At 43.2% G+C, this 24791-nt stretch overlaps 2 protein-coding genes across 8 annotated transcripts in view; both read left to right on the top strand.

The window, feature by feature from the left end:
- The window catches only part of map7d2b (MAP7 domain containing 2b), a 36376-nt gene extending 30518 nt beyond the window's left edge, over positions 1-5858 (top strand). For 4 of the 6 annotated variants that reach the window (XM_041968666.1, XM_041968667.1, XM_041968661.1 and 1 more), the window contains 4 exons: positions 275-338; positions 1398-1560; positions 2560-2855; positions 2976-5858. In XM_041968666.1, coding sequence (XP_041824600.1) covers positions 275-338; positions 1398-1560; positions 2560-2851 — 519 coding nt within the window. In that variant the 3' untranslated portion in view covers positions 2852-2855; positions 2976-5858. The remainder of the gene's footprint in view (positions 1-274; positions 339-1397; positions 1561-2559; positions 2856-2975) is intronic. The other 2 variants (XM_041968662.1, XM_041968663.1) reach the window with 2 other exon arrangements.
- A 1875-nt stretch (positions 5859-7733) lies between these two features.
- On the top strand, positions 7734-23709 carry zgc:112982 (uncharacterized protein LOC503771 homolog). Of its 2 annotated transcripts, XM_041968659.1 has the most exons (11): positions 7734-7945; positions 8663-8704; positions 10041-10697; positions 11043-11849; positions 15213-15382; positions 19487-19607; positions 19737-19812; positions 19914-20050; positions 20323-20407; positions 20513-20612; positions 23252-23709. In XM_041968659.1, exons 2-11 carry the CDS (start codon positions 8670-8672, stop codon positions 23263-23265), a joined length of 2202 nt encoding a protein of 733 aa, XP_041824593.1. In that variant the 5' UTR covers positions 7734-7945; positions 8663-8669; the 3' UTR covers positions 23266-23709. The 2 variants fall into 2 exon arrangements, with proteins under 2 accessions (XP_041824593.1, XP_041824594.1); XM_041968660.1 differs by lacking the exon at positions 8663-8704.
- Positions 23710-24791: the final 1082 nt, after the last annotated feature.

Genomic DNA, 24791 nt, shown 5'->3' on the forward strand with positions numbered 1-24791 from the left:
ACATGAGAAAAAAACCTGCAGCAACTGTGTGATGCTGTCATGTCAGTATGGACCAAAATATCTGAGGAAAGTTTCCAGCACCTTGTTGAATCTATGCTACCAAGAATTAAGGCAGTTCTGAAGGAAAAAACGTGGTACTAGCAGCGTGGCTGGTAAGCGTATATTGTATGCATATATTAACTTAAGTGGAGCCCACTTAATAAAGATCAGGTAAAATAAACAAAAGCGCCTTCAGTAAAATTCCTAACCAGATATTGTTTAATTTGCTTTCCAGAGAATTGAGGAGATTATGAAGAGGACGAGGAAGAGTGAAGTGGAGCCTCCATCAGCTGCCTCAGGTAAATGTTAAATAACTGCCCTTCCTTTAACACAGATACACTCCTGGACACTGTAAAACTCACGCCCTCACCTCCCCAAGGACTTCATTATCTGCATCAGCACACACTTCAAATGCCTTTTTATTCTGCTTCTCATCCCACAAAATTATGCTCACTCTCATGTTATTTTCCTTCATTCACCTTTTTTTCACTTGTATGTGAAAGATTTAGATAAAGCTCTTTGGTCATTTTCATCTATTTAATTTCGTTTGCTCTGTCATCTTAATTTCCTTCTATGAAACCAGATGCGATCAGCCTCAGCTGCAGTGTGACTCAGCAGTGTTTGGTAGCAGGGAAACACTACCCCCCCATGGTTAAAATAAAGTAACACCAGCCATACTGCAGTGTTTGTTGAACTCCCTGACCTGAACTGGCTGTCATTATGACTGTTTTATTAGCACAGGTAGCCCCAGAGGAAATAAACCATGTCAGCCCCTGCAGTGTTATACACCGAATCATAAACCAATCACTGAGTAGCTGAAAGAAATGGTTTTTACTATTACAGGTTCTTCTATTTGCTTCATTGTCTGGATATTCAGCCTCTCTACAAGTTTTAGAACTACTGCATTTCTTCCTAATATTACATATATTATTACATATAAGGTTATCTAACTCTGTTTTATGCTTTGTAACTACTCACTGCAGCTCACTGCCACGAATATAGCCTAATCTGCAAAAATGAGGACTTCAGGTTTCTGCAACTATAAGGATTTTGTCAGAACTCAGTTTGCTGACCATTTTATCTGCTTTGTCCCCCATCAAACAGTAAATACAATGCGGTAGGCTCACAGTATATAGAAACAGAGCAGATATGTTTACTTGCCTGATGAAGGATACATGCATCTACTGTAGAATCTGCCTCTGGGCTCATTTTTGTTCTACTTGCACTCTGCCATTTAAATAGATTTTAATTGATTTTGCACTTCACATAAAGACCAGAATCTCTTGCAGCACTGAAGCTTGAATGTTCAGTTTGTAAGTCAGTTTGGATAAAAGTATAAGCTAAATGAGCGATATTAGACCCAAACGCTCTGTTTGCAGCCGGTGAGGTGAGAGCTGAAGCTGCTGTTGCCTCTGAGGACGATGCTCCGACTCCTGAAACCCCCGTCATTACGCTGGGTCCTCTGGAGAATAAGAGCTGTCTGGATGAGCTTTCTGATGGAGTCCAGTCCATGGATGTCAGGTAAATGCATTTAAAGAACATCTCTCCTCATTTTTACATTGAGTCTGGATGGCTTCTCACTGCCATCAGATGATTAATGCTTTCCAGATCAAATAAGGGTAAAAGATTAGGTATTGATTGTTAGGAAACATTTAAATGTTCGTGTTAGGGCTACAACTGCTGATTCTTTTCAACTGGACTTTTTAATTTATTGTTTGGTGTGTAAATTGTTTCAGTTTTTGAGAATCAAAAGCTTTGCTAATGGGTAATCAAAACTGAGAAATTTGAGGTTTGGGTCATTTTAGATGGAGACAATGTATTTAATCAGGAAGGGAGGTGTGCACTAAACCGCCTGTTACAGACACTTTTAATTGGGACAACTTCAACATCTTAATTAAAAGGTTTTCATAGTACTGGTCAGTAAATTTGTTTTTCTCAAGGAATGTGATGTATAAGTTCCTGGTTTAGTCCTGGATGGAGCCCAGACTAAAATCCCACTTTCACTTTCCACTTGTTCATAGACAGCAGGAGGAATCGTGCTGTCATGTGTGCTGCCAAGCTAAAAATAAAGTTTTTCTTTTATTTTCTGCAGATTAGCTTACAGGTTCACTTTTCACACATCAGAATGATTTTATTCGGATTAAATACTTGTAAACACAAACCTCATCAGATCTCTTTATTATTCATATAAGCACTCACAAGTAGAACAATTTTAATACAACTGAAAAAGAAAAATTGTAGTATAATGATCATAGGAAAACCTGCTGATCGGAGCCGGTTAACTGCAGACAGTTTCTGCTTGGTGGACCACTTTCCAGAGCCCTCTTAAAGATGACATTTATGTGACATGCACCCCACTGGAGCTGTGACACAAAACAGATTGATTGATTGATTGATTGATTGATTAACTATCTGATGTTTGAAAAGTGACCAAGATTCTTGTCATGAAAAACTGAAGCAGTATCTTTAAAAGTGCTAACAAATCAAAAACTGTGTCTCTGTCATCATTGTTTCTGTAAGCTCTCCATCTGTCTCCATCAGTCCTGTGTCCAGGGATGAGCAGGCTAGCGCTCAGGAGTTTTCACCTGTCACAGAGGGACCAGATGTCTGTCCCCTGGAGCACCTGATGGAAGTGGACGCATCGGGACGAGGACACCGACAGGGTGCAGAAACACCCCCCTACTCAAAACTGCAAGCTGGCAGTGGGGTCGGAGACCTCAACAAGAACCTGCTGATTCAAGCGTACAGCGTCGCCTCTGAAGCCTCCCAGCTGATCCCCAGCGTCGGCCCGAGCAAACTGGACGTACAGTAGCCAGGTGGAGACCGACAGACTCAGACAGCGACTGTTAGGCCAAAATAAAAAAAGTTATTTTACCTGACTCAATGTAAATAAGTTAAAACAAAACTATATATTTTGTCCTCTTTCTCTCTTTTAGAGCTTTTCATATGCTGGCAGATAAAAACTGAAGCTGGGAGACAAAGACCAAGAGACCACCACCTCCATCTGCAACAAAAACAACAATCATCATCTTCACAAGGGACAACTGCTCAACGCCTGATCTCTGCATACACCCGCACAACTGTTAGCTTTTCGTCACGTTTTGATGCAGTGCAGCTGGGCAGCTGGTGAAAACATTCTAGCTTGACTGTCAATCAAAAACCTCCACGTTCAGACCTGTAAAAGTCACCCAGACTCTACACTTTAATCATGCTATGAAACTCTAAGGCATGAGCTGAAGCTTGAGGTTAATTATGAGATGAAATCTGCACACATTAAGCCACTCTTGTACATATTTCACACTGAAGACACCTGACACTGAGCTGTAGCTTTTCATGAGCTTTATTTTCCTCCACAACTCATTACATCTCCTTCACATCCGTTTTTGATCAAACCAGTGTTGCCCGTCTGTGCTGCAACAAGGTGTGTCTCAAGCATCATCTGCTTTAATCTCACCCCTGCTTTTAAAAACTTTGTAAATAGATCAGCTGGATGGTGGAATCTGTAATCATTGGGACAAGAAGCAGCTGGGTAGCCATTAATAAGGAGGAGAGTGAAGCTGTTATGTAAATCCTGTGTAGCATCTCCAGTGAGGACTAGTTAGCTGAGCTGTTTTATAGGCTGTGGTTGTAGCTGTGTACCACCTGTCAGTGTTTCTGATGGTTCCTGTGCGTTTATCCCACCACTGATCTTCTCTACTGCTGACAGCCACTCCCACTTGTGTAAAACACATTTCTTGTCATCCTGAGGCTGGAGAAACTACAAACAATTATATTGTAAGTCTGCTGTTAACCTGTAACACGTAGCCTATAGCTTTGGTTTCTCTACTGCTTGTCGCTCCATTGAAGGACTTGAGGGGACTTGCAGTGATCCACGGCAGGGTATGGACGCAGTCATTTGGGGGAAAAGAGTGAAAAATGTTAAATGTCTTGTATTTTTATCTGCAGGTCAGGAATTTATTGACAGTGTGACGTGTGTTTGTCTGGCACTGACTGTACTGTAACCATGCAGTTTGTAGTATGCACTTACAGAAGTTGTGTTTCGCCGCTTTGATGACGCTTGCACCTTCACTTCAGCTCGTTCCCCTGACTAAAACATACCTCACTGATTCAACACAGACTCTTTTGTTAAACAGAGTTCACCACCTCACAGCTCATCACCTCTGAGGCCTTAAACCTCTGTGCAGTCAAGATCTTTCCCTCTGTCAGCCTTCTGTGCCCTCTAGCACGAGCACTTTTCACTGCTTAAAGGAACTACAGAAACAAGATCCACGTATTCATAGATATCTTGAGGGAATTTCTTTGCTTTCCAGATAAGGCAGGTCTGTGAGGGGAACATCACAATATCCATGTTTACACTTACAAGTTCACGGTGGTTTAATGGTGTCTTCAAGCCAGCATACCTTTTCATCTCAATGCTTGAATCTCAGAGCAGAAAAGCTCTTTGCATTTAGACAGTAGGGCCCTGGAGACACAGCAAGTCACCCAACCTGTATTATATATAAATCCTGCAGGTTGGGTAAATGAAAATAGCTGCTCCTGACGCCTTACAGTTGACTTACAGATATATCCATCAAGGATGTCCTTAGAATAATAAGCTCTGCAAAAATACACTTTAAACTTGTTAAAAACAACAAATCTCCATCTGCACCTGAATCTGGCAAGAAAAGCCGAGGTGTTCCTTACACTGATTGCAGGCAATGTTCTGCAACACTGCTCTTTATGCCATACCACTGGAATTCCTTCATTTGGATATATTTGTTAAGTTTAATGGTCGTGTACTGGTTCTTCAGTTATTTAAGCATCTTCAGAGCCAACATCTTCATCAGCCAAGAAGAAACAAGTCCAGTCTCTTTTATTCAAGCTCCTAGGTTCATTGCTGTATTATTATTATTCAAATTGTGCTGCAGCCAAAAGATATGAAGTGGTAAACTGTTAAGTTTCCTTCATCTTAAGCTGCTGGTATCCCCGTCTCAGCACACATGTAAACCCAACCTTTCACTCTCGCTGATACCAGAGTAGTCTCGTCTGTCCCAAGGGGTTTTTCCTGGGACAAAAGCCTTGGAACGTAGCCCTGAGAGAGGCCCAAACAAGCCCTGCTTACGTTCTGGTGGTGTCAAATGGAAGCTTTATTGGCCCTGGCGTGTACTCACTCACCCACTTTAGGCCTGTTAGTGTAAACATGGCTATTTCTGTAAAAGCATGGTTCAACCAGCCTTGGTTTCAGAACACAAACCTTCACAGGCCCCAGACACCTCAGAGTCTCTGTGTTGAGGATAATGATGTAGCCATGACTTTACAACTACACATCCATTAAGATAATACATTCACATCCACCCATAAAGCATTTCTAGCAATCATAAGGTAATAGATCTTTTATTTACTCAGCTGCTTGCAGAGTACAAAGAAAGAGGGAGATGTTGATGGCCTGTAGTTTATTCTTGTAAATTGAACCAGGTGCAACAGAGTGTTTCCTATAAACTCTGCTTTTGTGTGAAAGGAGCTCTGCTGCTCCACCTCGCTGCCATGTTGAGGTAAGGAAACATTTACCATCACTGCTGAGGTCAAAGCAGTGACAGTAAACATTGATTTACATCATCCCGACAGCTCCTTTCTCTCCATGTTTGCTTATCATTCTCCAGATTCTGCTGCAAGTAGAGGTTTCTTCCGGGTCCCTCTGTATATGAAGTAAACATAAAGGACATAGTGTTTATCTTAATATTACCTAAACTCTGTGACACTGCAGCTTGGTGGAATATATCATTGTAGATGTGGTGCATGGATACTTGCTGAAAAAGACAAATAAAAATCATTGAACCATTTGTGTGAGTGAGCTGGATACATGAAATGTACTGAAGAAAAACACACTTTAACAGTAGCAAGACAGAGCTGATGTGTCATATTTAGTGTAGGGCTTGATGCAGCCACTTGTGTGTTGACTTAATGCTGCACTGACATTAAAACTTATCTGCAATAATTTGAACAAATAATTCATTTCATTGCTTGAGCTCAAAAATATTTCAGAACTGAGGAAAAAATAAAACATTTTGACTTCTGATGGACTTTCAACTTTAAATAATAAATATTGGTTACTGTCCTGAAAAATGTCCATGGTTTTGACAAAGGGTAGACAGATGAGCTAAAGGCTTAGATGTACCTGTTTGGTTTGTGCTGGATTCCCTCCTGCTGTTTATTAAGGACCTCCCTTTCAGATCCTATTCTTCTGCTGAACCACACCTGACCCATTGATGTGAGTCAGGTGTGTTGTACCAGGGAAACACGAGAACCTGCAGAATGGTAGATCTCCAGGACCACAGCAGGTGACCACAGTTTCAGCTTTCCAACTTCAGCACGCCTGATTCAGATAAATTCATCTACTCGTTAAGGTCTTTGCAAGCCTGCTAATGAGCTATTCATTTTATTCAGGTGTGTTAAAGTGAGGAAACCTCTAAACCAGGGATGCCACAGCACACCTGACTCAAATCAATGGGTAAAAACAGCTGATTTATGTAGTGCTTGACATCAGTCTTTGCACAAGTCTGAGTCTGAATCTGTTGCATTGTGGTAGGGAAACTCATAAAACCTGCAGGACACCGGCCCTCTAGGACCAGGATTGAGGATCCCCAACTCTTTGGGCTAAACCTCTTATGGTTACACTAGTGATGTGCCGTTCACAAACTAGCCGGGTCTAAAATGCAAATGTTGCACACATTAAGAGCCCCCTCCTGTCTGGTGGAGGTCAATCAGCAGCTGCAGCTTTGCTAAGAAACCAATCAGGCAGCGGGAGGGACTCTGATGAACACATCATGTGGCCAATCACATGCGAGAACAGAAAAGGATCATAAAAATATGTGAATGAAGGAAGTGGGGGCAGATGCTCCAAAGATTAAAAGAAAAGAAAAGAAAGAAAAGAAAAGAAAAAAAGTGTAGTGGCACAGGCAAGGCACACAGACAGAAGGGAAAGAAGGAGGAGCTGTATTTTTATTCAAGTCTGTCAGGAAAAAGTGAAGAAATGAGCAAATCTAAGTGTCATAATGTCAAGTCTTTGGCATTTGTTTATGTTTTTTCCCCTCCACTGTTGTAGTTGTGGTGTCTATATGTTAACTAACCGTTTATGATTAGAAAAATGCATAAAACAAGACTTCTATTAAAACACAAAATAATTTATAACTTACCAACACACAAATCCGTCATTATTGCTAAATTAGGGTAAGATAGAAGGCTCTTGGTGCTAATAAATGAAGAGCCATTTGGCAAACAGTGAAGACCCAAAAGAGCTGACCATTTAACTGCCAACTTTACCGTTATGGTAGAGATAAAATTTTAATGACTATGATTATTTATTTATTTATTTATTTAATGTGGAAGGAAACCTGCCAGAGTCATCTCTTGGTTATTTCATGACCGTTTTAAATTTTGACCATTTCACTGTTGTATAGTTATTAGCAGTCATCTCAACCATTTGTTAAAAAACATTGATTTTTCTTATTATTGTCCGAAGGAAACGAAAAACCATGTAAAGAACATTTTTCTCTAGCTTATTTGCTAGTGTGAACTTTAGGGGATTCAGGGAGTCAGGTCATAACAGCCGATATATATACACACTGTAAATTGCCCGCCAGTTTCCAGTCCACCAACCGACTGCTTTTATTTTGAATTAGCCTGGCCGGAAACGCTGAACTATTTCCGCTGAGGGAGCGACCACTCAGCCATTTTCTTCAGTTTAATGTGGTGTTAGCACACGCAGCTAGCTGTTTCAAATATTGGTTACACTGATTACATCGGTTAAATGAAGGGGGGATGTGTAATTTCCAAACAATCAAATTGCATGCAGTAGTATATTTATCTTAGTTTTAGTCGCGACATCTCAGTGACAGTTGCGTTTTGTTGTTGCGTGTCGACGTTAAAGGTAAGACAACGGCTAGCTTAGCCAACCTAAGTTAGTTTGTGTTAATAGTTTTTAATTAGAATAAAATACTTAGGAAAAATAATAAAGTTCGTGTTATTGTCTTTCTCTTAACGCAAAGTCCCGTTGATATATTTGAGATGAGCTGAGGTTTAGGTAAATATCAACCGGTGTGCTAACCCTATGCACCTGATATGCCTGCTAGCAACAGTATGTAAATATTTAAGGTTAACTGTGATTTTAAACTTTACTGCAGGAACAAAGAGTTAACAAAGAAATCCTCATGGCTAGGACTCGGGTTTACACCTTAAAACCACCGTAATAATTATTTTGGCGATAATTAGCTTTTCGAAAGTTGCTTTCTTGAGTTAGCTAGAAAAAAGTGAGTTAAATATTTAATGTGCCAAGATAACACTTTGCAAACACAAATTATCTAAAATGTACGTTTTAACATTAAGATCACAGCTTTAAACTCAAATATTCGTCACCTCATTTGATAATGACTTTCATTACTAATCTTTTATGTGACTAGCTCAGCTATGCATAATTCTGTATCTGTTGCACAGCTGTTTAGCCTCATGTTATGAGGGCAGTACAGTAGCTCACATGACTTATTTTGTTTTACTGGCCTTCTAGTACACTCTTGTCCTGTTTGTACAAAGTCTTACATTTTTTCTACAGTGTTACAGCTTGTAACAGTAAATTCTTCTTCCTTTAAAGCTAATAAATGTCAAGATCAAGGTCCAGATCACCTCGTTTCAGGTACATCCATTGCTCATTTTAAGCCATTGTTTTACCCAATAGGGCCGGGTCTTGTCACTAATATCCTGAATTGATTTGGTCCAGATTAAATTAGATTAGTTATCAATTCGTTTATAGCTCATTGTGTAATGCCACCTATTTCTCTTGAATATTAAAGACATTCTCAGATAACTATTTTTTATAAAATACTGAGTGCATTTATGTGACAATCAAAATCACTAATCTGGGAGTAATCAGATCACTAAAATAATCTGATCTGACACATCTGTATGCATTTTTGAAATACCATAACAATACAGTGTTTCCCCTGATTCAGAGCAAGAAATACTGTGATGAAAGAAAAAAAACTCAGAAAAAAAGTGAAACTTTTTAAATATCCTGATGAAATCTTTTCATTCTGTGGAGTCTCTCTAAATATTCCTAAAGTTCAGATGTCAGATAATGTGTTGATGTTAAAACCTACAAAGAACACTAGATCCATTTTAAGCTGTAAAATAACTCAGAAATTTCTAGAAGGACGTAGATTCGTCTTGTTCAGCTGTGCGCGTTGCCGTGACGACCGTGACGCTATCTGCGTAAGCAGAAGAAATACTCCATCTGCTCCTCACTGGAGCAAGATGCTTCCATCTCCACCTGCTTTGGAGAATTTTGAAAACTCATTTTTGTCAGACTTCCAGCTGGTTGACGTGTTTTCCGAGGCGTGCACTCTGTGCGCAGCTATGACATGCCACCATGTAAATCAGATAAATACCAGCAGACTGTTTACTTTTTGATTAAAGGACGAAGTGTAAACATGATCTAGAGGAAATGTGACTTTAAATGGCCATGTCGGATTTATTTCAAAGTACATACGTGCATGGTGACATCACTTCCTGTTTTGGATGTGGTGCCACCTGCGGTCTTAGCATTAGCTGCTAATATGAGCGGTAGTACGCTGCAAAAGACTTTACAGGTGAATGTAATCCACACTGGTGAATGAGAACATATGAATGTGACATTATCTCGGCAAGAGTAGTTCATTTTGGATGGAGGCAACACAGGAAACCAGTAGTGTGTATATATGCTAACATCTCTCCAAGCCTCTGTAAGTCATGTAAGAGTACGGGCATGTTACTGGAAAAGAGGAGAAATAAAAAATTCATCTCCAAGAATCGATGTTGGGTTTGTTTAATTTGAATCGATTTCTTAAACCCCGCCCTATTACCCAGCTTGTGTAACTTATAAGTCAGAAATGATCATTTTTGATTGTGAATGCAAAATGTTGTCACTCTATTCTTGTATAACACATTGTTTGCTTTTTTTTTCTTCTTTGTTCTGTCAATATTTACTTTCTCAGAAAGTACCCATGGGAAGAACCTGACTTTGATACTCACAAAGTTCTTGCAGAACTGGATAGGAATCCACAGGAGAGAAGCCATCGCTTCAGAGAAGGTCCCAAAGAACCTGGGGACTCTTTCAACGATATGTACCCAGAAGGCCAGAGAAGATCTCCTTTCCCAGATGACTATCAGTTTCGGCATCAGCATCATCCAGACCAGGGGGAGTTCTACCACCGGAGGTCACCACCCCATCATGATGGGATGCACTATAAAAAACAAAGGCTTTCTCCTCTGGATGATGGAGGGTTTGACATGGAGAGAGAGAGACGAGGTTTTAGAGAACACTCTCAGAGGTTTGAAAAAAGAGGAGTCATGTCCCAGTCGCCTCCGCAAATGACGAGAGGATTCCCGTCGACTCAGAGGTCTCACTCAGACCACCGACAGAGAGAGATGGGACCAAGCTGGAGGAGAGAAGGACCGGACAGAGGTCAGGGGAGGTTCAGAGACTTTACCCCTAGTATGAGGTCAGGTGAACACAGAGCTGGTGACAGGGAAAGAGGAAGAAGGACCCCACAGGGTCCTGATAGAGGCAGGCAAAGGGAGAACCCACACCATGAGAGAGGACCCCCTTTTAAAAGGCCAAGAAGAGAAATGGATAGCGCCGATCATTTTGGGTAAATTTTAAGCGAAATGCTTTGCAACACAATCTGGAAAGAGAGAATGCAGAGGATTCTCACCCTCCGCGTTTCTCCTAGAGCAGCCCTTTTAAATCTTCATGATTTATTTTCTCTAAAGCAGCGTAGCAGATATTGCATGGCTTATAGTTTTCTCTTTAAATAAGCTTTAAAGTTGTGCATGACTTTTTTAAACACCTTATAGTTGCTTAAGCACCATCTTGATTTTTTCTTCTTCAATCCATTAATGGTCATAAATAATCATTTAACTGAAAATATCTGTGAAGATGCACTGGTTCCATGTAGCATTGTTGAACCATGTCACCTCTTCTTATGCTGTCACAGGTACAGGGATGAGGAGGACTTTGGGGGAAAGGGTTTCTCAGTGGACACACCCAGAGGTGGGTTTAAAGGAGGCACTCGGGGGAACTTAACCCGAGGAGGCATTCGGCACTCAGGCCCACTTGACATTGATCATGGTCGTGGCATCACAGACAGCAGAGAACCTTCACAATGGGAACCGTTTGAGGATCGCAGACGCCATTACCCTGAATTTGATAGGCACAGGAGTCCCCGTTCAATGGATTCTCTTCAGGAGCGTTTTCGGCCATCAGACAGCAGGTTGGATGACCGAGAAGGAACGCTGGATTACCATTTTAAAGATGATTTAGGGGACCCCAACTATCATGAAACAAGAAGGAACTCAGCGCCGCAGGACAGACCAAATACCACGAAATATGGCAATGGGGATGGTCCCATGAACCACAGGGGGAGGGGTGGTGTAAGAAGGAGGTACGACCAAGGTCGGGGTGGAAGGATTGAGCACCCCAGGAATCAACCACGTGTACAGCAGTCCTCCCAGGGATACCAGGATCTCCCTTGTGAAGAGCAGAGGCCAGAACACCGACCTTTCAGGGATGACTTTGGAGAGTCCTTTGAAGAGGAGTCTAACTGGGAGGAAAAAGGCAGACTTCAGCAGTGGAAACAGAACAGGTCTGGAAGTTTGGACCGACAAAGAGATGACTTGAACCCTAAAATGTCCCGTCAGAGGGAACACGGATGGAACAGTCAGAAACCTGACAATATGACCGTTGTTACAGAGGAAACACTAACCATCAAAGTGGACATGAGTCGACCTGCAAACCAAAACAGGTAGAGTTCTTTTTAGGGTTTTATTTTAAGGGTGAGGGGTGAAAGTTCACATTTTCTTTTTCTAAACTTAACAAAAGCAGCAGACACAAGAAGTATCAAAACTGCAGAGAAGAGGACAAACAACGTCCTGTCAGTCAGTATTGGATTTGGCTGAAATTAATCCAACTGAATGTGTGTGGATATAAAAAAAAATGCTTTCATAAGATGATCATGGCAGTCAAGTCATGTGATCAGGATGCTTCCCACATGTTTCTCCAAGAAGTCTCATGTCTTCATTCAAAGATGAAGTCACAGGAGAACTGGCTGAACATCAAGAAGAGAATCTCACTGCTTCCCAAACAGGCAACTCAGGAAAAACGGACTCTTCCAGAGGAACTCGGCTACAAGTTAAGGTGTAACTTCAGTTGAATTCAAGCTCTTAAGGATTTTAAAGACGAGCCTTCACTGCTGTGCAGGAAGAAGATTGAACTGGATGCACATTGTTGCATCGTGTACTGTTTCAGTGGCTCTTCATTCCACACAAAGAAACGTCTCTTGAAATGCCTTGAAATGGAAGGAATCACGTGATGTTAAATCAAGATCCAGAAAAGCAGGTCCTCCAGAGGATAAAAAGGTTAAAGGATGATGACCGACAGAAAAATGTGCTTTTTTTTTATCTGGAAATTGTCTTCACAGGTAAAGTGGTATGAACAGGAGGATGTCCTGGCAGGATTTCATTAAACGCCAACAGGTGCACAACTGGCTGAAGCAGATACAACCTTCTCCATTCATCAAGTTTATCAAACCTTCTATAAGATGTCTGCAGAAAATCTTGCTGAAGAGAAAAGATGACTGCATCCCCAGCCTGTGCATCCATGTACACGCAGAAGAACATGTTGAACCAGAATCGGGAGCAGGACCCTGTTTGAAGTTTGATATGTGGTATCTACAGTGAAAGCGGACATGCTTTGAACACCATCTGCTGCCCTTGATCACCCAGTGATGGGCAACAGAAGATGTTTTTCATTTAATTCTGGCAGAAAAGAGACTTATAATGTGACTGAGAGTAACTTGATGCACAAATCCCTGCACTCAGGGCGGCTTTCTTACACGTTTGACATGCTCTCCGTTTTCAGTGAAGCTGGACTGAGAAAGATCCAAATTGAGAGAGAGGAATGTCTTTTTCCTTTTTGTGTCAAACGAAGACAAAAAGAGCTGAAAACGACAGACAGTGCTCAGTGGAAACACGAAAGCTCAAAGTAGCAAGCTTGAAAAGCAATTTGACATCAGCACGAAAGAGAGGATATGTTCACTAAAGGAAACTTCTCTGTGCTCTGAGAAGAAAGAAGACATGTCGGGATATTTCAAGATGCACCGCTGAAAGACAAGAGCCAGATTTGGGTTTGGCAAAAGGATCTGGACCACAGTTCTAATGCCAGTTAATCAGTGATGGGCTCAGTGGAAACACACCATCCAGGATCAAAACATGTTGGAAGTCTTGTTTCTCCATTAAATGTGGATGAGCATCCCTGTGGTCCGCAGAAGAAAGGCTTCTAACTGCAATGCGCTACAGCTGAAATGTGTTTGTGGAGCGACGGTGTTACTAAAAAACCTCAATAGTTGGAGCCAAGGATGAGAATGCAGACAAAGATATCCAGGTGCACACAAGACGAGTCTTGGAAGGAAGAGACTTGGTTTTGTCCAGCACACTGGAAGGATGGGAAAACTGGATTTAATGAAGAACTGAACCTGCCTGCAAAGGCTGGGTATGAACACAAACACAGGAAGCTCAGGCTTAACTTACCGACTTCAGCTTCACAACATGTAAACAAAGCCGTGCACGACGGTTGAAGCAGAAATGAAGGTTGGAACATGAACATGTTTATTAAATAAGCCTTTAAACGTATAATGAAGGCGAATGGAGAAAATATGAAGAAAGTGATGAGAATGAAAACCATCGTTTCTTGTCGGATGGAGAGATTGAAGATGTGAACTAACTGGAAAATGTCGAGGAACTGGAGCATTTTCAGCTAATGTCAAGACATCGAAGTTATGAACATAAAATCCCAACATGAAATTGAGACATGTTGAAGATTTTAAGAAGAGACCAACTACAAACTTACTGCAGAGAAATGAAGCTTCCTCTGAGCTGCCAGAGGTCAGATTGTCTTACTCCTGGATGGAAAAATTCACTTTACAAACAAGAATCCTCACAAATGCTGATATCTGGAGACGTGGGTGTACCATCAGATCTGTGCCCCAGAGACACGGTAGTCATGAACATGGCTTGTCAGCGAAGGCAGACTGGCATCCTGGAAACATGCGTCGTTAGGAGGAGGATGATGATGAGCTACATGATGAAGCAGCTGCTGACAGAAAAAGTTGTCAACGACTTCTTTGAATGACAAGTCATCTCTGGAGGCGTATTAACGCACCGGTTAACAAGCCGTGGAAAGATCTAAGAAACAGAGTCAAACTAGAAGAAGTGTGAACTTTCACCCAGTTTTTAGCTCGCCTGTCTGTCATCTTTGACTACCACTTAAAAACATTTATAATACCTTTGGGAAAAATTGGGACTTAGTATAAATCTGTGTGTTTTGAAGTGTAAACAAACCCCCCTTTTAGTCAGCGTATTGTAAATGTAATCTGAGGACCTCGTGAAAGGTAAGTTGGTTGGATGAGGTAAATCTATTTTTCTGCTCTTATGTATAATTTTTTTTTATTAAGAAAACATATTTACACCCAGGAATTATTTTAACTTTATTCTACAGTAAATTTAGTGTTTTTATAACTCAAAAGATTTTTAAATATGAAGACAAACTTATTTGGATGCCAAACTTGACCTGAAATGCTGTGAAACAGCAAAAGTTAAACATCCTTTGTGTTTTAAGAAACATACAAGTTGGCTGATTACCTGCTTGTCCCCTGCTTGTATTGTAAGTTTTTCTTTTTGTTCTGAATGTTTGGCCAACAACTAATGACAGTATGCAGTAAATCTAAGTGGAAACCTGTGGTCAGGTCAAATTACTGACACAAATGTACACACACTCCATTTGCAGGAATACTTCCACATAAAATGCTCCAAAACAGCAGCTTTCCTCAGGGTTGTAGCAGTGTGTGAAATTATAAGTAAACTGGTTTCTGTTAGTGTTTTATTCTGTTACTGACCCAAAGTTACTGATTCAGGTTTGAGAAAAGTACAAAAAGTCCAACTTGGATCAGTCAGGTTATTTTAACTGATGTATAACTAGAAGTTTAAATAGCTTTTTATGAAATGCTAACCTGTAATTTTCTGCTTGGTTTGTGGAATTTTTTTTTTTTTATCTTAAGCCTGCTGGAGTCGTAGTTGGATGCTTTAATCTTCCTCATCCTCTACCTCTGCAGCCTGCTGTGTTACTCCTCAGACAGACAACTCTCTTTGGACCTGGTCAACGTGGGCCGGCAGCGTCTGGACTTCCTGCCCATGCTGGAGCACTCGGGGACATACCAGGAGACCGCCATGCACACTGGGACGTTTGCCCAGGAAATCATCACACTGGTGCATCTTGTCAAAGGTCAAGACTAAACAAACACACACACACACAACTTAATCTGTTGCCATTTTGTACAAGACACAAACTACTGTTTGTGGTTCTGTGTTCACATTTGTTGTGGTATAAAATGCTAAACAACTTCCTACCAGAGGGAAAGTAAACTGAAGTAAAGGTGTTGTTTTTTCAATAAGGCGATACATCTTCACATATAATTTAACCAACATATATTAGATTAAATACAGATATTCTTTCCTGCTGACCAGGCCGATGTCAGGATTGAATTACAGTGTTGTATAGACAGAAAATCAGTAACGAGGTAAAAGAGCTTTAATACATATTACAGGAACATAAAAACAAATATGTGACTCATAAAAATGTATTTACACAATTCCAAATTAAATTAAATGATATTCATGAATCATACAAAAATGGTTTAATAAAGCATCCTTATTCTTTATTTCTCATGCAGTCACATTCACACAACTCTAAAAAATACAAAAAGCAGGGATGTTTGCTCTTTATTTTTATTTCTGCTGCTGTCACCTTAATGGATCCATTGTTGTACATTAACATCCACATGGATGGATGGAGAGAGGGAGGGATGGATGGAGGAAAGGATGGATGGATGGAGGGAGTGATGGATGGTTGGAGGGAGAGAGGGATAGATGGATGGAGAGAGAGAGGGAGTGAGGGATGGAAGGAGGGAGGGAGGAATGGATGGAGGGAGGGAGGGATGGATGGCGGGAGAGAGAGGGAGGGATAGATGGAGGAATGGATGGATGGAGGGAGGGAGGGATGGATGGATGGCGGGAGAGAGAGAGGGAGGGATAGATGGAGGAATGGATGGAGGGAGGGAGAGAGGGAGGGATAGATGGAGGAATGCATGGATGGAGGGAGGGAGGGAGGTTGGGAGAGAGAGAGAGAGGGAGGGATGGAAGGAGATAAGGAGGGAGGGATGGAGGGAGGGAGGGATGGATGGAGAGAGGGAGGGAGGGATAGATGGAGGAATGGATAGATGGAGGGAGGGAGGGAGGGAGGGATGGAAGGAGATAAGGAGGGAGGGAGGGATGGAGAGAGGGAGGGAGGAATGGATGGAAGGAGGGAGGGAGGGTTGGATGGATGGAAGGAGGAATGGATGGAGGGAGGGAGGGAAGGATGGATGGATGGATGGATGGATGGATGGAGAGAGGGATAGATGGATGGAGAGAGAGAGGTAGGGCGGGATTGATGGAGGGTTGGATGGCGGGAGAGAGAGGGAGGGATAGATGGAGGGAGGGAGGGATGGATGGATGGATGGAGGGATAGATGGAGGAATGGATGGAGGGAGGGAGGGATGGATGGCGGGAGAGAGAGGGAGGAATAGATGGAGGAATGGATGGAGGGAGGGAGGGATGGATGGCGGGAGAGAGAGAGAGGGATAGATGGAGGAATGGAGGGAGGGAGGGATGGATGGCGGGAGAGAGAGGGAGGGAAAGATGGAGGAATGGATGGAGGGAGGGAGGGAGGGATGGATGGAGGGAGAGAAGGAGGGAGGGATGGAGGGATGGATGGAAGGAGGGAGAGAGAGGGAGGGATAGATGGAGGGAGGGAGGGATGGATGGATGGATGGAGGAATGGATGGAGGGAGGGAGGGATGGATGGCGGGAGAGAGAGGGAGGGATAGATGAAGGAATGGATGGAGGGAGGGAGGGATGGATGGCGGGAGAGAGAGAGAGGGATAGATGGAGGAATGGAGGGAGGGAGGGATGGATGGCGGGAGAGAGAGGGAGGGAAAGATGGAGGAATGGATGGAGGGAGGGATGGATGGATGGAGGGAGGGAGGGAGAAATGGATGGATGGAGAGAAGGAGGGAGGGATGGATGGAAGGAGGGAGAGAGAGAGGGAGGGAGGGATGGATGGATGGATGGATGGAGAGAAGGAGGGATGGACGCAGGGACGGAAGGATGGATGGATGGATGGATGGAGAGAGAGGGAGGGAGGGATGGATGGAGGAATGGATGGAGGGATAGATGGAGGAATGGATGGAGGGAGGGAGGGAGGGATGGATGGATGGATGGATGGATGGAGGGAGGGATAGATGGAGGAATGGATGGAGGGAGGGAGGGATGGATGGCGGGAGAGAGAGGGAGGGATAGATGGAGGAATGGAGGGAGGGAGGGATGGATGGAGAGAGGGAGGGAGGGATAGATGGAGGAATGGATAGATGGAGGGAGGGAGGGATGGAAGGAGATAAGGAGGGAGGGAGGGATGGAGAGAGGGAGGGAGGAATGGATGGAAGGAAGGAGGGAGGGAGGGTTGGATGGATGGAAGGAGGAATGGATGGAAGGAGGGAGGGAGGGAGGGAGGGAAGGAAGGATGGATGGATGGATGGATGGATGGATGGATGGAGAGAGGGATAGATGGATGGAGAGAGAGAGGTAGGGCGGGATTGATGGAGGGTTGGATGGCGGGAGAGAGAGGGAGGGATAGATGGAGGGAGGGAGGGATGGATGGATGGATGGAGGGATAGATGGAGGAATGGATGGAGGGAGGGAGGGATGGATGGCGGGAGAGAGAGGGAGGGATAGATGGAGGAATGGATGGAGGGAGGGAGGGATGGATGGCGGGAGAGAGAGAGAGGGAAAGATGGAGGAATGGAGGGAGGGATGGATGGCGGGAGAGAAGGAGGGAGGGATGGATGGAAGGAGGGAGAGAGAGAGGGAGGGAGGGAGGGATGGATGGATGGATGGATGGAGAGAAGGAGGGATGGACGCAGGGACGGAAGGATGGATGGATGGATGGATGGATAGATGGATGGATGGAGAGGGAGGGAGGGATGGATGGAGGAATGGATAGATGGAGGGAGGGAGGGATGGATGGAGGGAGGGAGGGATGGATGGATGGAGAGAAGGAGGGATGGACGCAGGGACGGATGGATGGATGGATGGATGGATGGATGGATGGAGAGAGGGAGGGAGGGATGGATGGATGGATGGATGGAGGGTGGGAGAGAGAGAGGGAGGGATAGATGGAGGAATGGATGGAGGGATAGATGGAGGAATGGATGGAGGGAGGGAGGGATGGATGGCGGGAGAGAGAGAGAGGGAGGGAGGGAGGGAGGGAGGGATGGATGGATGTATGGATGGAGAGAGCGGGAGGGAGGGATGGAAGGAGATAAGGAGGGATGGAGGGAGAGAGGGAGGGAGGGATAGATGGAGGAATGGATAGATGAGGGAGGGAGGGAGGGATGGAAGGAGATAAGGAGGGTGGGAGGGATGGAGAGAGGGAGGGAGGAATGGATGGAAGGAGGGAGGGAGGGTTGGATGGATGGAAGGAGGAATGGATGGAAGGAGGGAGGGATGGAGAGAGGGAGGGATGGAGGGAGGGAAGGATGGATGGATGGATGGATGGAGGGAGGGAGGGAGGGATGGATGGATGGAGAGAAGGAGGGATGGACGCAGGGACGGAAGGATGGATGGATGGATGGATGGATGGAGAGAGAGGGAGGGAGGGATGGATGGAGGAATGGATAGATGGAGGGAGGGAGGGAGGGATGGAAGGAGGGATGGATGGAAGGAGGGAGGGATGGAGGAATGGATAGATAGAGGGAGGGAGGGAGGGATGGATGGAAGGAGGGAGGGATGGAGGGATGGATCTGAAATGTTGGGACTCAAGCAAACATCAATTGTAGGGTCAGGAATAATTAAAGTGATGAAAAAGAAAAGGGACATAAAAAGAGGTAAAAAGATGAAGTGACACAATTTAAAAATTGCTAGAATTTTACACTCCTTCCATGTATTCCAGTGTCCACCACACCACCTGTAGTGTTGTAGTTCCCCCTCCATCCAGCCCTCCCCAGGATGCTGTTTTACAGTTTAAGGATGCTGGGTAGGAACGGTTTTGCCTCTTTGTAGTTGTCTGGGAGGTTTTTTCCTCTTTGTGGACAACAAGCTATGAAGTGAAAGTCTGATGGGCTGATGGGCTCTGAGCTGTTTAATCATGAGTCATTATGTGCTCTAATAGACAAACTGTTTCACTACCTTTGTACACTGGGATACCAGCGTCTTTGGTTTTAAATTGGAGGATGGTATCGGTACAGGAATGAAAAGTTGTTAGCAAACGGCTTCTTAACATCTCTGTTTACAGAACAATATTTCAGAGGTGATGGAGTCACCCTGAATGAACGTTTCTCAGCTCCACAAGGTGGAGGTTACTCTGAGGGAGAGCCGGAGGAGATGACGTTGAGCCAGAGATTCAGTTCAAACAGGTACAAATGCTGCTGGACCGGCTTTTTATTGGTCGTTAAAGTGGTGCTGATAGATGTACAGTGTGTGAGAGACTGTTCAGAATATGTCCACGTTCTTCTAGATATGACACTGAAATGCTTTCTCTGCAGAGGCTTCAGTTTAAATATGGAGTCGTTACTGGATGATGATGATGAACCGCTCTTCTCACGAATGGGACCGATGCAGGTGGGAAAAAGCTAAAAATAGAATTATATATCAGATTATTAATTATCAGTAACTGTGGTTTATTTGATCTTTAATCAAACTGATTAACCCTGTCATGACAGGGTTTGCGCAAGCAGCCACTGCGAGGTCCTGGAGACCTGAGACACGACCTGGAGAGGAGGCGACAGGAGAAGCTGGAGGGAGTTCAAGTTACCATACCAGGAAACAGCCTCCCCCAAAGCTCCATGGAGCCCGTCAGGTAAGAACGAACTAGTTCCTCCACCTGATGATGTTTGGCTGTCGCAATAAACCTCAGATTAGATTTAAAATAAATTAGTTATAATATTTTAATGACATTATTTTATAGAACAGGTGGTTTTAGCACAATTAAGCTCTTAATTTTCCAGTCTGTTGTATGAAAGCTAGACTGTTAATGTACTCGTCATGTTTTAACGTTGTTTAGATTAACTGTAAGTAGGATGGTTGTTTTCTTTTTTTAAATACTTTATAAAGTTTGAAAATGTTTGTCAGTGAGTCGGATCGGTTGTCTCCGATGGACCATGAAGGATTTTCCAACTGGTCAAGAGGCCAAAACAGGAGAAGAGAAGGAAACTTTGTAAGTAGCAGGAACAGCAGAGTCTGTTTTCAGCTGTACGATCCGTCTGCTGCAGATGACATGCAGGGGCCCAAATGAACATTTAGACGTTTCTGTCTTCCTAAGGGACCACGGGGAGGCCCTTCAAACAGGCTGAACATGGGCCCTCAGCGCAGGAACAGCCGCTTTGGTAATCAGCGACACGACATGCACAGCAGTCCGACAGGTAACCTGAACCTGCTCACTTACACATTTAATGGTGCTTATTCTGAATCACCGGACAGACTTTCTGCATCCACACAGTCACAATTTAACACTGGCTTTATCTGCTCATGTCTGAGAGGACGTGGAGGAATCACTGTCATAACTTCTTAAAAGGAGTCCGAGCTTGAAGAACATCCGGCTGTTTAGTTTTTAAAGGTGGAGCCTGGATGAAGAAGAGTTGCACGACTGCAGTCTGATGTTGCTGAAGTTAGTTCCTGGTTTGTGATAAACAGGATTCTACTGCTGTTTTGGGGACCTTGACCAGATTAGACAGGATGTTCAGATCTGACCTGAATTATTTAGAGCATGAGGAGAAGTTAACACACAATTTCTGATTTGTAAAACCTGTATACTAATTATAAAAAATGCAGGTTAACTTCTTAATTTTTGTGTTGTTTACATCTAGACCACATCAGACCTGGGGTTAGTTCCAGAAAGCAGTTTTTTACGTAGGATGTTATTTAGGACGGTTGATAACTGAAGGCTCTGGTACGTGTTCTACTCCCAGCAGACTTTCTCTCATCCCACTGAAAAGAACATTTAGCCACAAAATCTGTTCTTCCTCCAAATCACATCTTCAGTCGTTCATCTTCAGGAAGCCCTTTTGTAATAGTTTGAGTTTATCACATATTTTTTTTGTTCTTGTAAACATCCAAACAGCCTAACTTCGTCACTTCTTATAAACGTTTATGGGTCATAAAGAAAAATTCAATCAAAACAATGAAGCTTCATGGTGAATCTAAACATCATTGGTTCATTTTAGCTGCATTCACACGGAGACAGAACTGATCTTTGTTTGAAAACAGGTGCTTTTGTTTTAAAAATCTAGTATATATAACAGGCCTGTAGGTGGTGCTGTAACACACAAATACACCACCAACAGAAGAGACGTGGAGACGTGTGTGATGTAAACAAACATATGAAGGAGAAATCGATGGAGAAACAAGCTAAAGAGGAGAAATATGTGGACTTAAGATGACCAGTCAGCAGCTTCTGCAGCATGAATGCAGCTCTGTGATCTGCTGTAGCTGGTGGTGGGGTTTCTACATGCAGGTAAAGGCACAGGTGGGGCTATGATGTCATCAGTTCAGGAAAGGTGTACATGGGATGGAAAATACGGAAACAAAACAATGGCATTTTCAGATTTATTTATTTCAGGACCTGGTTTAAAAAAACATTTTTGGGTTTCCAAAACGCTGGTTCCATGTGGACAAAAGGTCCAAAAAAAAGAAAAACTTTAGAGGAAACACCTGAAGTTTCTCCTCCAACGCTGGCCGGTTTGTTCATGTTTATTCGCTCTGCTCTGACTGAAGTTTCTCCTCCAACGCTGGCCGGTTTGTTCATGTTTGTTCGCTCTGCTCTGACTGAAGTTTCTCCTCCAACGCTGGCCGGTTTGTTCATGTTTATTCGCTCTGCTCTGACTGAAGTTTCTGCTCCACGCTGGCCGGTTTGTTCATGTTTATTCGCTCTGCTCTGACTGAAGTTTCTCCTCCAACGCTGGCCGGTTTGTTCATGTTTGTTCGCTCTGCTCTGACTGAAGTTTCTCCTCCAACGCTGGCCGGTTTGTTCATGTTTATTCGCTCTGCTCTGACTGAAGTTTCTCCTCCACGCTGGCCGGTTTGTTCATGTTTATTCGCTCTGCTCTGACTGAAGTTTCTCCTCCAACGCTGGCCGGTTTGTTCATGTTTGTTCGCTCTGCTCTGACTGAAGTTTCTCCTCCAACGCTGGCCGGTTTGTTCATGTTTATTCGCTCTGCTCTGACTGAAGTTTCTCCTCCAACGCTGGCCGGTTTGTTCATGTTTATTCGCTCTGCTCTGACTGAAGTTTCTCCTCCAACGCTGGCCGGTTTGTTCATGTTTGTTCGCTCTGCTCTGACTGAAGTTTCTCCTCCAACGCTGGCCGGTTTGTTCATGTTTGTTCGCTCTGCTCTGACTGAAGTTTCTCCTCCACGCTGGCCGGTTTGTTCATGTTTATTCGCTCTGCTCTGACTGAAGTTTCTCCTCCAACGCTGGCCGGTTTGTTCATGTTTATTCGCTCTGCTCTGACTGAAGTTTCTCCTCCAACGCTGGCCGGTTTGTTCATGTTTATTCGCTCTGCTCTGACTGAAGTTTCTCCTTCACGCTGGCCGGTTTGTTCATGTTTATTCGCTCTGCTCTGACTGAAGTTTCTCCTCCAACGCTGGCCGGTTTGTTCATGTTTATTCGCTCTGCTCTGACTGAAGTTTCTCCTTCACGCTGGCCGGTTTGTTCATGTTTATTCGCTCTGCTCTGACTGAAGTTTCTCCTCCAACGCTGGCCGGTTTGTTCATGTTTATTCGCTCTGCTCTGACTGAAGTTTCTCCTCCAACGCTGGCCGGTTTGTTCATGTTTATTCGCTCTGCTCTGACTGAAGTTTCTCCTCCAACGCTGGCCGGTTTGTTCATGTTTATTCGCTCTGCTCTGACTGAAGTTTCTCCTCCAACGCTGGCCGGTTTGTTCATGTTTATTCGCTCTGCTCTGACTGAAGTTTCTCCTCCACGCTGGCCGGTTTGTTCATGTTTGTTCATGTCTGACCCACCGGAGGCCTGAAACTCTCATGTCTGTTTCTCTCTCCTGTTGGTAGGTCCTACTTGGTGACTGGACTCTGCAGAGGTATTCTGTCTGATGAGGAGTTCATGCAAGTTGGAGGAACCAGTGTTTGGTCTCGGCCTGAATGATGTTCATGATGTTAGAAACTGTGAAGACGTTAAAGCTCCATTTTAAATTTTTTTTCTTCACGAATGAAACTACGTTCCTTGTTTTACATACACCTGTTGTGTCCTCAGTCCTCTTTATGTTGTGATACTACAATTTCTTTTAACTTTTTTTACTTAATTCTCTCCATTTGATTTAATTAGAAAGTTAAACTGAAACTGATGGAAGATGTTTATCGTGCTGGATCCAGTCTGATGTTGGTTGACGTGGATCGGTCTCAGTCTGTGGGAAAAAGTGAAAACACTTCTGGTTTTGTGATTACAGAATGTACATACACTATCCTCTTAAAAAGACATGTTTCTAATAAACGTAGATGTATAAAATGTTTGTTCTTGGTTCTTTCTTTCCTCTTTTAGTCTTGTCATTCTGTCTGCTCGGTGTTGTTGAACATTGGATATTTGGTTTTAATAATTTACTGCTTTATAAAACAAATGTCATCTCTGCTGTCACAATGAATTTGACTTTGCTGTAACAATCCCATAAACGTGTGCTTATCAGCTATTCCCTAAATAATTGTCAACTTCAAAACCCCTAAAGCAAGCTGTAGTGGGTTATTATCTGATTATAGCAACAGTTAAGGTGCAGATTAAAAAGAAATAAGCTTGTATGTACAGCTTTCATAGCTTTCTGTCATTCCTGCTAAAGGAGATTTATTCAAATTTCCTGTAATTTATTATAAAATGCTGGAAAAAGCTCTAAAGTTCTAAGATAACGAAGCAGGCTGGTAAAAAGTACATAATACATCTTTAAATGTGTATTAATGTTTTTTTATTTGTTGTGGACAGTTGTGTTTCTAAGGTCAGACTTGTTACACATTTTGTATTTTAGAGATTTAACCCTTTGAGTCTTGCTCTTTAGTTTCATCTCTAAAGCGGTGGTTTCCAGACGACTAGCAGTGGAAGGTACCCGCTAACAAATGAGCTGTTTTTGCCTGTTTTTTTAAACGTGTGACTGAAAAACACTAAAATTTTTTAAAATGACCTTCAGTATTTCCTCCATGTTGAACGTCTGTCCCTGAATTAGTCCACTCCATTTTCTCCTCACATAAAAGCTCAGAACATTTTCCTTGAAAACGGTGTTAACAACATTAAAGATGGCCTCTCCCGACGTTTTCCCCTCCAAACACTTGCAGGGTAGGATGTGTTGGTAAATATGGTTGCAGTCACCTTATCAAACCAAAGCAAAGTTGTGGATTTTCCACTCTGGATTCATCTAGCTGGAATGAAAATGAGTCTCCCAAGTTTTCCCACAACGTCTGTTCCTGTTTGATCCGTAAACTGCTGACAAAGTTGCAGAGTTCAGTTTTTCTGCTGTTTTTGTCCAGCATCGTTTCTGCCAGCGCAGCAGGCAGGGTGGAGGGTGGACTTCATTTTTCACACACTGCTTCTGCATTAGTTTGTGTTAAATAA

The sequence above is a fragment of the Melanotaenia boesemani genome, chromosome 18 (genome assembly GCF_017639745.1).
Source record: "Melanotaenia boesemani isolate fMelBoe1 chromosome 18, fMelBoe1.pri, whole genome shotgun sequence".
Lineage (NCBI taxonomy): Eukaryota > Metazoa > Chordata > Actinopteri > Atheriniformes > Melanotaeniidae > Melanotaenia > Melanotaenia boesemani.

Excerpts from the sequence above, each read along its gene's own strand:
- zgc:112982 (XM_041968659.1), top strand. The coding sequence starts at position 8,670 with ATGTCAAGATCAAGGTCCAGATCACCTCGTTTCAG. Across the intron at positions 10,698-11,042 it reads GATAGCGCCGATCATTTTGG|GTACAGGGATGAGGAGGACT; the intron begins GTAAATTTTAAG and ends ATGCTGTCACAG. Across the intron at positions 19,813-19,913 it reads CACGAATGGGACCGATGCAG|GGTTTGCGCAAGCAGCCACT; the intron begins GTGGGAAAAAGC and ends CTGTCATGACAG.